Here is a 14,447-nt window from a genome sequence, read left to right on the forward strand (position 1 = left end):
AATGCATATTAGTTTTTCATCGTCCCATCTCATTCTTAGATAATTGAACCAATGGGAAAGAAGGAAAGGCTTAAAAAATAGAGTTATAATGCCGAGTATGGTGTCCCGTTACTAAAGATAGGAACGGTGTCTACGTGGCATGTTTTGATTTTGAATAAATATATACATCGGGCTTCATGCACAACTTGATTAGGAGGAGAGTGTTTGACTCCAAACTAATTTAATTCATTTAATGCTTAATTGCTTAAAGATACTTAATTAAATACTTCATTAAAGACAAATAAATAGAAACATAAAACTTTAACCCTTCCTTTAATTTAATTTATTGTATGTTAATTAATTATATTTTAGACAACTGTTTTGCTAAGGAAACTGCTGAACTGACATCATTTGGCACTGCACTAACGTTGCAGTAGGCAAACAACAACCATAGATTTCTTCCCTTGTATCTGGAGGAAAAATTCTGCGCTTCTCTGCACACTGCCAATTCATCAGTGTTGTATGCAGTGTCGAAGGAAGTGATCAGTTTAGGACGATTCTTTTGCTAATGAGTTGCGATCCAGTATGATGTCTACTTGGCACTGTTTAATTGGAAAATAAACACACATTGTGCTCTATGCATGGCTTTGTTAGGAGCCCGAGGTGTTTTAAACAACAACTAAAGGATGCCACGTAGACACCTTTCCTATAAAATAGGAACGGGACACCGTATTGGATCCTAGCAGGCTGCGTTTGGATTGAGAGAAATGCAGTGAAGAGAAGAGAAGGAAAAATAAATGAGTTTCTCTCCATTTTTCTTGTTTGGATTGTTAAGTAGGGAGAGAAGAGAAAATAATTAGAGAGAAAAAAAAAAGGTGAATTTTCTTTCTCTCCAAAAATGGAGAGAGTATGAGAGAAAGGGAGAGAAACGCTTTTAAAATATTTTATATTTTCAACTCTGCTCCTATGTCTCTTTTAAGATATTTTAAAATTTCAAAGTTGTCAAACTCTCTCTTGTCAATCTAAACATGGTGAAGATAAATTGAATTTGTTTTTTATTTTTTTTTTCTTTTAACGAGTTTCTCTTCTCTCCACTTCTCTCAATCCAAACATAGTCTAAGCCTTTGCTAATTACCGTGTATAATATCCACTTGGTTCATTCTATACTACATCGCGTGTTTCCAGTTTTATTTGCATGTTAGTAATTACCTATATATCAATAACTGTTGGAAAAATCTGCATTTCTATCCAGATTTTTGTGATCAAGTAGGGATATTTGAGCTACGATTCAAGTGGGTCCCATTACTTTTTTGTAGTTGGACCACTTGGAAACTTATTCATCTCATTGAAGAGAATAGTTTCATGTTTTAAGTTGTCAAAAATTCATTATGGGTGAATGACAAATCAGCTCCAAAGAACCCCTATTAGCCATGGTTTGTTGTATGTGGTTTATAAGATTATTGAGTTTATAAGAGAAACTCTTTAGTCCCACATCGGATAGGAATAAGAAAATTGTCTAGTTCTTATATAGAACTTCTTATATCACTTAAGTGTATATGAGAGAGAGACTTGGATAAGCCCACGCACGCGCACAAGGGGCCCATGGGCTCAAGAAGGATTTAATCCATTGGTCCAAAATATCCTTAATGCGTATGCGGGCACACGATGCGCGCGCAGGGGGGGGTGCAAATCCCGTCAATTTGGCTTCACGTGGGCGCGCGCGACGGGCCACCGTCCATTTAATTTTAAGGGGCACCCCTCACCGTCCACCATGGGTGCCTGTTCGGCCAGTAAGGACACCTCCTTTGATTCTTTGGGTATCCCCTGTCCTTTTCTAAGAGACACTTGCACATTCCTTTTCCTAAGAGACACCTTGTCTCTTAAATTTCTATAAATAGGTCATCTCGACCTCAGTTTTATTCACTCAAAAATTTTCTCTTCTTTACTGTTTTCCTTTTGCATTCTTTGAGAGTATAAACAGTAGCGTTCGGTTCGCTAGACGTGTAGATTGTAGTGCTGCCTCTACACGTGTGATCGTTGTATCCTGGGAGACAATTGTTCATTGATCCGTGTGCACCAAGTTGCGGGAACAAAATTGTCTTAAGGACATTGTGTTCAACACAAGCCTCGGTCAAACTTTCTTTTTGTTCATTCTCGGGTATCTACCGCTTCAAATATTCAACAATAACTACTTTCATAGATGACAGCATGCCTGTTAGTTGATTTGACCAACCATTGAATCTTGGTAGGAGAAAGCTAGCTAGAGATAAGGACATCATCACATTCATTCATTGAGAATCTATATATATTTTCTCATATCAAATGTAATCAAAATCAATGGATGAATTTAAATTTTAAAGAGTATATACAATATTGGAGGAATATCTTTTCATCAAATTAACTTCAGTGACTTCTACACATAGTAATTTGTAACTTCTTTTTCTTGGCTTTATGCACAAATTGACTTCAAAAGGCCAATTTTTAATAATAATAAAAAAATAAAAAATAAAATAAAATAAATTGCTTGAATCCAATCACTAAAATTTATCCATCAAGCTAACATTTATATGTATGCGTGATCATCGAATAGAGGATCGAACATATTCATGAGTCTCTAGCGGAAATCTCTCTTTGATCAATCAAGATTGATAAACTATGAAAATTCAAAGGGAGAAAACAAAATAAAACACAAGTCAAAATTTCCTATATCCATTGGCGACGATAATATTTTTTTATTGATGACAACTGCTTAATTATAATACAATGTTAAGAGACATTGTATACCTCAAGTTACACTCAAATATACCTCAAGTTACGACCATAAGGCAGTCAATGCATGGGCCAAAATATGTGTGCCATGGCCCATTGCATAAAGAGACATCACTCTTTATGTACAAACAAGGCAAGGAGGCATATTTTGTTTGATAATAATAAGACATAAATTAGCTAGTGAAAGTAAATTAAGAGATGTGTTATCGTTTGCAGCTCTTTCATTCTAAAAAAAGAAGGAAAGAAACTAGGTGATAGAGATCATGGATGACACTGTTAGTCAATACCGGACAGATATGGTATGATGGTATCTCTTTCTGCAGGACCGATACCAGTCTACGCATTTTTTGCAACAATGGGTCGATGGCCCATATATTTACGTTTAAAGACAACTTGTGCATCACCCCCCACTGTCGACAACAATACTATACCCTGGCAACCACCCATCCTCCTATTCCTCTCTACCTACTACACCTTAATAGGAACAGTGTCTACATGGCATCTTTTGGTAGGTGTTTAAAACACTTTGGGCCTCTAATCAATCTTTTTTTTTTTTTTTTTTCATGGCACGAAACCTATTGTATTTAATCTCCCATGCACCAAAAAGAGTCACGAAGACACCATAAGTTGCTAAAAGACATTAAACCATTCTGGATAGTGACTCTCTTCGAACATCCAAATTCCATGCTATAAAATCATCTCTCCTAAACGAAATAGGTACCGAAGCATTTTAAACAGCCATTCTGGAAACCAATGACCAAATTAACAAATGAAATGTAGCTGATCGAACAGTTTACATGAGCATTTACAAATGATAAGATCAAGAATGTTCATACTGCATGTACTACTCGGTACATGGTAATTATTGTAAGAAATGACATAGCTATGGGGTATTATAAGTCTGGGTTTTTGGATCAGATGAGTACCTCTTTCTCTTTGTTAGGGTCGAGAGCATGGCGGAAATGGCAGCGGTGACCGTAAGGGCAGGTGCCACCGTGGATGATCATGCGACAGAGCTCAGTCTTGTAACGTGGGTGTCGGATCACTGGGCGTAGTTCCTCAATGCCATGAGCAAACTGACATCGATCTCCATATGGGCAGCACCCTGTCTCCTCCCACTTGTTGCACAGTTCTGTCTTCAACATCCCTTGGTTGTACACTTCCAGCTCAACTTCCTCCCCACCACCACCCTCCTGTTTCAACCAAAAACATGTCAATCCACAAATATTCCCTACATACTATTTAAGGCATTTTCGAGCCAGCCCCCCTGTTAAATTGGTTATATAGGTTTACCCCCTTCTAAAATGTAAGATTAGGATTACCCTTGAACATTAGTCAACGTTGCTTTTTCTTGATGATTTAATGATGAAATTTTGACTTATTTTTTTCAAGTTTTGATTTAGTAGTTTTAGTATTCGAAGAGCATTTTGAAAAAAAAAAAATTCAAAATTTCACCATTAAAGAATAAAAAATCAAAATATTGACTTATGGTCAAAGACGGTAAACCTAATATCAAATACTTTTAAAGAAATATTTAAAAAATATTAAATAATCAAAACAAATATTTTACTTTTTTTTACTTTTCAACTTCAATAATGATAAGCGATAAGCTGACTGAAAAAAAAATCAACTCACGTGGAATATGCATAGAACCATAGAAATTTTCCTTGTGTATCTCGAGAAAAAAACTATGGTTCAATTGACGTACCATGTCAGTTAAGCAAGTTTTTTTTTTTGTTTTTTGTTTAGACATTTTATCAGGACTCTTTCAACTTTCACAAGTAAAAAAAAAGAAAAAAGACAAATAAGCATATCCCAATAGGATTTCTGGGTCCAAAATGATTGTCACATTGGCAATCCAACACTCTAAATTTCAAGGAAAAAAATCATTCATAAAAGATCTAAAATATTTTTTTTCCTTAATTTGATCCATCTAAGATGTTGAAAATGGATGCACATCGAACTCTCAAAATCAAAACTAAAATTTTCAACTGTGAAAAATAATTTAATCTTTTTTCAAAATTCTTAGAAAATTATCCTTTACATCCCTCTGGCATCAATTATGTTTTTTTTTTTTTGTTTTGATAATTGATGCTAAAGTGAAGCGGTCGGGAAACTTTAATATGCAAGGAAAACATAATTCGAAGTTCAACCCAAACCTTGTCCATTTGGATCGGGTTAACGTCAGGCCATAATCTTATACGTATCGGCCCTAAACCCGCTATGGGTTTAGGCCGGAGGCATCTTTACAGTTTGGTGTCAAACCAGCCCTTCCATTAAGAAAATCTCTAAAGGTTGCCCACAATTTACTCCAATAGAATCCAGTGGGCTTAAGCTTCAAATGGACAGGTGGCGACACTTTGTGTGATTTCCTTGGAAAAGAACGTATCTCTGACCAAATTCGTACGTACACGCGTGTCATGATCAAGTAGTCCTTTACCTGCGAAGCTTTAGCAGTTAAACGAAGACGATGCGGACGATTTGCTCCACTAGTACTACCTGCGCACTTCGAAACGCTGGGCCCACCAACAGACTGATTGTTGTTCATCGCCATAAAACCACTAGATCTGATGGAAATGACCTTTGGCAGGGAACCACGTGTCACAATTTCCTCCTCCTTAATCTTGGTGGTCCCACTTGGGGGTTTCTGATTCTCGACCATCCCAAGCTGCACTTCCGAAACCTCTGTACCACCATCTACATCGGAACTCAGGCCATTCTGACGGAAATCTGACACACTCTTACGACCGGTTAAAAACGACGACATGATCTCGTTTTCTTTTGCCGCCACGAGCATCGAGAGATGGAGATGTTCGGCTCTGAGATTCAAGTTCTCTTCTCGTAGAAGGTTCACCTCTGTAAACGCTTGTTGAAGGCAAACGAAGCAATTGTTGTATCGAAGTACCATGTTTTCGATCTTGTCGCAAATCTTTTGGCGCTGGAACTCAAAACAGTTGTGCGGGAATGTGCGATCAAGTTCGATCGTAGATGAATCCGCTTCGAAGGAGAAGTTTGATGAAGTCGTCGAATTGTCAGATTTCGAGGATTGAAAAGTATTAGTCTGTATTTCTTCAAGTTTCGCCTATTTTCAAGGGAAAAAAAAATAACTATAAACTTAAAGATATCGATCTCTTCAAGAAAACAAATGCAAATGAATTTCGATCGAACTTGTTTGATATCTACTTGATCTATCAAGTTCTTGTGCTCATTCAAGAAAGTGCAGAGGATGAATTATGAAGACAGAATCAAAGAAATTATAGAATTTCATTTAAATTAAATTAATGAAGTTCCAATTGAATTCATACAGATCTGGACTCAAGATTATCTGAAAACCTAGAAAATCGGTGTCAAAATATAAAACAAAGTATGAATAATACGAAGTAAACGTTGGAAACCTCAATCTTCTGTGTGTAATTATGAATCAAAGAAGAACGAAGATCAAACCAAATTCTAGACAAGCAAAACGAGAGATCAAAATCTTGTTTGATTCAGAAACCTAGCTTGAGATTCTCAAAACCAATCAAAAATTCAAACTTGCTACTCTATAAAGATCAAAGCTACATAATTATATCCACAATTGTACGTGAAATATTGATCCTGAAGCTTACCTTTCCTGTCTCCATGGCTGCTATTCGCCTGTGATTCTGAAAGAGGTCTAGGAGAGCGAACGAGGTGGTTTGAAGAACAGAGATGGAGGGAAAGCAAAATTACGAAGAAATAGACGCTTTTACCCCTATTTTTTTTCTCTCTCTTCCAATCGGCGGACTTCGAGTTTGAAATTGAAACACCGCGCATGGTTTTAAAACTCGATATTTCCGAGTTGACTCTTCTTAGCCATTTTGTCTTGGACAAGTTTGGTTGGGTTTGGAACAAGTTGTGGTTCGGGTTTTGGGTTAAGAAATAGAGTATAGGCCAATCCGATTTGATTTTTGGTTCAAGGCTTGTACAGAATGAACTAATTCGAGACTGCAAACTTTAATGACTTATTACTTTTTAGGAGCTAGGGCATAGATTTGGCAATCCATTGAATCAAATCGAATCAATTCAACTTTAGTTTAGTTTGATTAAATTTTATGAACGATTCGATTCGAGTCTAATTCTTATTTAATGGAACCAAACAATGTCAATTTGGTTCTAATTTGGCCCCAAACCAAATTAAGCTGTTCCCCTCCTTACGTGCAAATAATTACTTTTTTATTTATAAAGGTGGATTACAAAATAGTCAGTCAAAAGATCATATTTAACTTTATTCGCAAGATATTTAAATTATAAATAAAAAATAAGTATTTAAAAAAAAAAAAAAATACAAGAACCTACAATCGGCTTAATTTAACTAAATCGACCCATATTTCCAAAATATCACTTTAGTCATCTTGGTTATCAAATGAAATAACATGCAATGAATCACATTGAACATGTAGCTTGTTCTTGAGCTATACAGAGATGGTTTCGATGAGTCATCTTGGTCACAGATAAAATATAAAACCATGAACCTAAAATGTCATGTTAAGCCGCATTACTCGTCAATTAAAACTAATTAAACTCAAGTGTTTTTTGGACTTTCTATCTTAAAACTTGTTACTTCAACCGTCTAATCCTCCATTCATATCGGATTTACTTCACCAATTTATCTTTTTCCCAAATGAGATAAACCTGATTTATAACCATTTATTAGGGTACCGCTATGCAACATTAGGGAGACAACATTTGTCCTATATTATTTATAAACCTTGGATTGGGCTGATTTTTTGTACCGATAATCTCTATGGTGAGTAGATAATTCTCACAAAAAATCAGTCCAATCTAAAACTTCTAACCCCCATCAAAAGTGGTTTAGAATTGTGAAACATCGATTTTTTTAATTGTTAATTGGTAAACCATTTTTTATGAGGTTATTAGAAGTTTTATATTGGGCTATTTTTTTTTTTTTTTGAGTGTGATGATCTCTTCACCATAGAAATCATGCTCACCAAAAATCAGTCAAATTCAAAACTTTTAAGTTATATAAGATAAATTTTATCTCTCAACGTTGTCACCCTAACATTGTTTGTCAAATGGACCCTATTATTTAATACATGTTTGCATTTATAAAATTATAATTTTTTTAGAATCTGGTGGATTCGGACATGTTTTGTCATATAATCATATAAATATTTAAATCATTACAAATTAATTATTGAAATCAAAAGTTAAAATTCATACTTGACTTGGATGTGTTTTATTAACTCAGAGAGCAGACATCATGTATGATGTACACATTTTAAGTCAGTTTATGGATAAACCACAGAAACCACATCTAGAGGCTGCTCACCGTGTCTTAAGATACTTGAAATAGTCGGCATGCCAAAGCATATTCTTGTCCTCCTTGAGTTCCATCCAGCTACAAGCATTTTCATGTGATTTTGATTGGGCATGTTGTCCTACCACTCATCGATCTATGACTGGCTATTGTATTATGTTGGGTGATTCACTAGTTTCATGAAAATCAAAGAAGCAGACCACTATGTCATGATCTTCGGTGGAAGCAAAATATAGGTCCATGGCCACCACTTGTTGCGAAGTCACGTGGTTGATTTACTTGTTGAAAGATTTACATATACCTCACCCTCAACTGGCGCTATTATTCTGTGACAATCAAGCTGCTCTCCATATCCTCTCCAATCTGGTCTTTCATGAAAGGACTATAAACACATTGAAATCGATCATCACCTCATTCGTGAGAAGCTTCAAATTAGTCTTATTCGCACCATGCATATTTCTACTTACCAGCAACCTGTTGATATCTTCACCAAGGCTCTTGGTGCAAGGAAATTTCATCATTTACTTGGCAAGTTGAGCATTGTTGACATACATGCTCCAACTTGAGGGAGAGTGATAAAGATATGCACAAAGAAGCATATAAATACACTAAGAAGAATTTATTACGTTAAGAAAAGGCAATTAATTAAGGAGACATTTTTTGTTTGATAATAAAACATAAATTATCTATTGAAAGCAAATTAAGAGATGTGCAATTAGTTGAAGCTCTTTTATTGTAAAACAAGAAAGAAAGAAAGAAATTTGCTTAGGTGATTGATTGATATCAAGATCGAGATGGAGATCATATAGGGATGACTGACACACAGTTATTCAATACGAGGCGGGTATGGTACTCCCTGGAAATCTCCTTCTGGGGGTGTGTAACAATTGTAGGATTCGCAGCAAAATGCTAGTGCAGAATTAAAGCATCCTTTGTTGGAAGGTTTCTGGTCTCCCTCTAATCAAAGTCCTACACAAGTCCAATATACAGATCTTACGCAACAATCGGTCTTTGGCTCATATTTTTTACATCTCATGACAACATCTGCATCACATCCCACTGTCATTAAGATCAACAACAATACTACCACTGCAACTACCTTCTCACTACCCACGGCCATCCTGCTCTATGTATATTCGATCCTCTCTACGTACACCTTAATTATATATTACCCCCGCCCTCATAATTACTTCTGAGAAGGGTAATACTATTTTGTTTTGTTTGATTTTCCTCCCCACACACAACAAACACCCCTATAGGATACCACCACATCTGGAGGAGTTCCTTTTATTCATCTAATGCTTATAAATACTTAATTAAATACTTCATTAATAAATAAATAGAAACATATAAGTTTAACCCTTCCTTTAATTTAATTAATTATGTTTTAGACAACTGTTTTGCTAATATTTGTTTGTTCATTCTAATAAATCGTGCGTTTCCAGTTTTAATTATATTTTTCTCAAAACGTGCACAACTTATGTCCAAATTAAATTCTGATTTCGATACACTGTTCATTTAATTCTCAAAACATGCATTTCAAATTAATTCATCACTTTTATAATCAATGAAGTCACTCTTATATCTACAAATTCGTAGATATTAAAAGGGACGAACACACGAGTTCGTAGGTTATAAAATGACGAATACATGTTTTGAGAATTAAAATGAACATTATACCAAACTCAAAATTTCATCATATTCAGCTCACTAAATGGAGATTTAACAACTACTGAAATTATTTGAACTGCGTGTTATAATGGTGTTTTTTTGTGTGTGTGTGTGTGTGTGTGGTAATGTTGAGATAATAATTAATTTGAACCAAACCTTTGTAATTTTTGAATGGTTTGCTTTAATCTTTATTTGGGATGTGATGGATAATTTAAAAAATTGGTGTGTAATAAGTCAAAAGTGGGGTGTCAATAGAAGCTCTGAATTTTTATTTCCTTTTTCAATTGTTTTTTATTTTTTCTTCTTTTAAAATTCTTTAAATTTTAACATCTACATCAATCCATTGATGTAGATCTATTTACTTGTATTAAATCCAAGTAGATTCATTCTGTCTTGAGGTCTTGGATTCAAGTCTACTTTGCCAATCAATCATAAAATAAAATAAACCATTATATGTTAGGAAGGAAACACTACAGGGCAAAGGAGAATTTGAAATTTTGAATAGGAGATTGGGACGAGGCTTAAGAGACATTGAGAGAGTTTCTCATCAGCCATCATGCACATTTTACCAGACCCACAAAGATTAGTGGTCTGCAGTGACAAACAATGAGACTTATAATTAATCTCAAAGAGATAGAAGGATTAATTCTCAACATTCTGAACACCTAAGTGCATGTTTTTGGTGTATTGGTTAAATTTATATCAAATAGTATCATAGGAAAATGGCTACCTTAGGGTGCCCAAAAGAATGGTAACAAATTCAAATCCATCGTAAACTGGGCCACCAAGTATCATAGAATGGGTCCTGAGCGACTGGAACGGACGTCAATTGCTGTGTGTTGTAATGTGTTTGTGTAAAGGAGCTCTACTCGTTGATGGTGTGATTCCTAATGCATAATCAGAAAATTTTCCAAGGAAAACTCATCTCCGTTATGTATATGTATGTGATTACAAAATTCAAATAGAAACTGAACCCAAAATATGCAATTTGATGAAGAATTTTAAGTAATATTTCAAATTGCCTATTAGTGGTAAGTGAATAATTTGAGGTTGTCTGATAATCCGGATTTTATACCTTAGGTTCTTACATAGCTTGTGTTACCAGTTCAATCTGAAAAGACCATCAACCATACTTTAGGCCAAATAAATTAACATAGATTGAACGAAATCGATGCCCAGTTCACTAGGTTCGATACTGAAATTTAAAAACAAAAATAAAACTTAAGGGTATTTAAAGAGAAAATTACATATATGCCCCCTCACTTATGTTAAATACTAATAACATCTAACAATAAAAATGGTAGATTTTGAAAAGAAAAATTGAAGATTATTTTGTCCAAATGTTTAAGGTGAGGGCATTTGGGTCATTCCCTATTAGTCTAGTAGAAAATACTCCTGTCAAGGGGTATGCCGTCATTATGAAAACACAGGGGTATGTCAAATTACAAAATATTCACCAAAACATAGTGGGGTGTATCTAAATGACTAAATTACCCCCAACAATCTGCTTTACTCGCCCGAATGCAAAACGAATCAAATAAGTCTGGAGTGGACTTAAATCTATGATCCAGAAACATTCAACTTCAACCTTTGCATTAGGGGTTGAAAAAGCCTTTTAAATCCATGAAACAAGACTCACTAAAATACCAATCCGAGAAATCAAACTCTTTTTAGTAGAAAAAAGGTCAAATCGAAATGGGAACTTTGTCTTCACGCCAAGGTCAGTTCCCTTGATTGATTTTACATAATTAATTATCTATTTAATATACGTAAGCATCGAAGGTTGGATATATATATGGGCTAAAGGTTTCGGAATAATCTGACTTTTTTGTGAGGATGATCTATAATTCTATATGGTGAGGAGATTTTCCTAACAAAAATCAGCCTATTTCTAAACTTCTAACTCCGATTTATAAGTTGAAGAATCGTGGACTATTAATTTTATTATTAATTTGAAATCACTTTTTATTGGATTAAAAATTTTGAAATGAGCTGATTTTTTGTGAGGATGATCTCCTCACCATAGGATCATCCTCACAAATTGGCTCCCATTTTGGCAATCGAACACTGTTCAATTTTCTAATTTCATATCTATTTTTTGGTCATCAACATTCTAATGGTTTCTTGTACAATTTTCTTCTCTATCATCAAACAAGTAACCATTTGCGGAATTTGGTTGCAAATTCAATATGTAAATTTATATTATAATGGGGAAGCAATTTTGAATTTAAATATCAATGTTTTATTTAGGTCCAAATTTTGAATATATATATACATATATATATATATAGGGAGCGTTTCGGCAACCCTAAAGTTTGTCAAGTTTGGTGCCAAACATTTTTTGTAAATCACTTTTGATGGGATTAGAAGTTTTAAAATATGCTGATTTTTTGTGAGGATGATCTCTACGGTAAAGAGATCATCTCACAAAAAATCAGCTCATTTTGAAACTTCTAACCCTAATTTACAAGTTGAAGAATTGTGGACCATCCAAATTTTGTAAATCACTTTTGATGGGATTAGAAGTTTTGGAATAGGCTGATTTTTGGTGATGATGATCTCCTCATCATAGAGATCATCCTCACAAAAAATAAGCTCATTCCAAAGCTTCTAACCCATATTTTGAAAAATGTTTGACACCAAACTTGGCAAACTTTAGGGCTGTTGAACCGTCCCCATATATATATATATATATATATATATATATATATTAGAAGTAAACCAGACCCAATATAATTAAAATAAGTATTGTGATCAGTTTGTTTCACTATGTCATCTTACATTGTCGGATGTCTATTGTTGTATCGATACTTACGTTATGCCACTTAATGGATATGTGTTAGTTTTTCAATGGATCGGATTAGACCCAAAATCCAATCCATTTTGATCTGATAACTTTGAATCTGGATCAATATCTTGGATTCCGATAAGAATCCATCCGATAAAATTAAGATAACAATGAAAAATTACCTTGAAATTTTGAGCAAATATCCAAATTTAAATTGGAAATATCTAAAAAATGCCTCTAATTAACATTCTTCTTAGTTTTTTAATGCATAAACTCATTCTATTATTTTTTTTCTCAAAAGTTTTATCACTCAAAAATGCCCTTGAAAATATTACTAATTACAAAAAATAATTTTGGCCTTTAAGCAACTATATACTAAGGATTTAGTGATGAAACGATTAAAATAATTAATTCATAAAACAACACCAATACTTTTTATTACCAATTTTTTTATATCTTATATATAAATTAATTAAAAACGACAGACCGAGAAACTTTTCTATTGAACCAACTGCAAATTATGATATTTGCATGCCTTAAACACCTATTATCATTTCATATTTACGAAAATACCACTATTCATTTGAACTTGAGAATTTCTCAAAATCTAGAAAACAAATGGTAGATTTACTCCCCAGCAGATCAAAGGACTTAAATGGACCATCAAAAAGATTTTGAAAGTAAACAAATTCTTAAAGGATGTGAGAAGGAATTCGTCTTTTTTCTTGGGAGTGCAATCATATATTAATAGTGCAACACAAAAATTTTAAGTGATGAGATGCAATCTGTTCTAGTTGATTTCAATAGAAGAGATTAGAATCAAAATTTAATAGTGAAAAATATTTCTTTTTTCAGAAGTCATAGAATTTTGTCCTCTACAACCTTGAAGCATTGGATCATGTTTTTGATGTCGAAGATGAGCTCAAGGACTCTTTTACTAAATTAGTAACGCTAGTTGGACTCGTGTTATTATTCCTTCCATCTAGACAATATGGTTGCACGCAAGATTTTCAGCTCATGGGGGCAACCAAAATTAAAAAAGAAAAAAAGAAAACTTCTTGTATCTTAATAGGTTTTGTAAATTCTTGTGGGGGCAAGTGCCCCCAATGAATTTAAAAAAATAAATTGTAAATTTTTGTGGGGGCAACAAATAGAGGGAATTTTTTTTGGTTGAGCAATAGTAGTGAATTTTTTTTTTCCGTCGCAATAACTCATGTATCTTAATAGATTTCGTAAATTCTTGTGGAGGCAAGTGCCCCCAATGTAAATCTGCCCATGGTTGCATGTGTAATATGCTTTTTTGGAAATAAGCTTTCCACGGTAATTTTTGTAGAAAAATATTTCTTTCGGTGCATTTTGGTAGCAAAAATAGTTATTTAGGTGTATTTACTGCATCTTAAAAGGCACATGTTGTGTGTTTACAGTTATTTCATTTTGTTTTTGGCAGAAAAATATTTTTTTAGGGTATTTTTAAGTATTAAATTTTGTGTGTGTGTGTGTGGGCACATGCTGTGTGTGTCTGTGTGTATTTAATGCATCTTAAAGGGCACATGCTGTGTGTGTGTGTGTGTTTAATGCATCTTAAAGGGCACATGCTGTGTTTGTACAGTTATTTCATTTTGTGTTTTAATGTACAGTTGACATTGGTTTTAGAGTCCGACTAACCTTTCTAAGTTAGTATGGATTTCACCCTTACTAAGGGTCCGTGGGCTAAACTTATAGTTAAAAAAAAAAAAAAAAACAAGATCCAATCCTTCAGGGTTGTGGAGAATAAAACAATGAACTTTGATATATATAAAAAAAAAAAAAAATGCCCAAAAAAAATTATTTTTCATGGTTTAATTTCAAATTTAAGTTTAGGAGTTATATGAAAGTTCGGTAGCCATCCATTTTCAAAACTTGGATGAAGTTTTAAAAAATTGTTTTTTCGGTTTCTTTAAT

At 34.0% G+C, this 14,447-nt stretch overlaps 1 protein-coding gene across 1 annotated transcript; it reads right to left on the minus strand.

Annotated features, from left to right (window-relative positions):
- Nucleotides 1-3,342: 3,342 nt before the first annotated feature.
- LOC147402478 (zinc finger CCCH domain-containing protein 15-like) lies at nucleotides 3,343-6,504 on the minus strand. The gene is made up of 3 exons (XM_086441636.1): nucleotides 6,357-6,504; nucleotides 5,189-5,830; nucleotides 3,343-3,941 (listed from the first exon to the last, which is right to left on the minus strand). Exons 1-3 carry the CDS (start codon nucleotides 6,369-6,371, stop codon nucleotides 3,663-3,665), a joined length of 936 nt encoding a protein of 311 aa, XP_086297762.1. The 5' UTR covers nucleotides 6,372-6,504; the 3' UTR covers nucleotides 3,343-3,662.
- Nucleotides 6,505-14,447: the final 7,943 nt, after the last annotated feature.

The sequence above is a fragment of the Akebia trifoliata genome, chromosome 5, assembly GCF_017979445.1.
Source record: "Akebia trifoliata isolate Shusen 1 chromosome 5, ASM1797944v1, whole genome shotgun sequence".
Lineage (NCBI taxonomy): Eukaryota > Viridiplantae > Streptophyta > Magnoliopsida > Ranunculales > Lardizabalaceae > Akebia > Akebia trifoliata.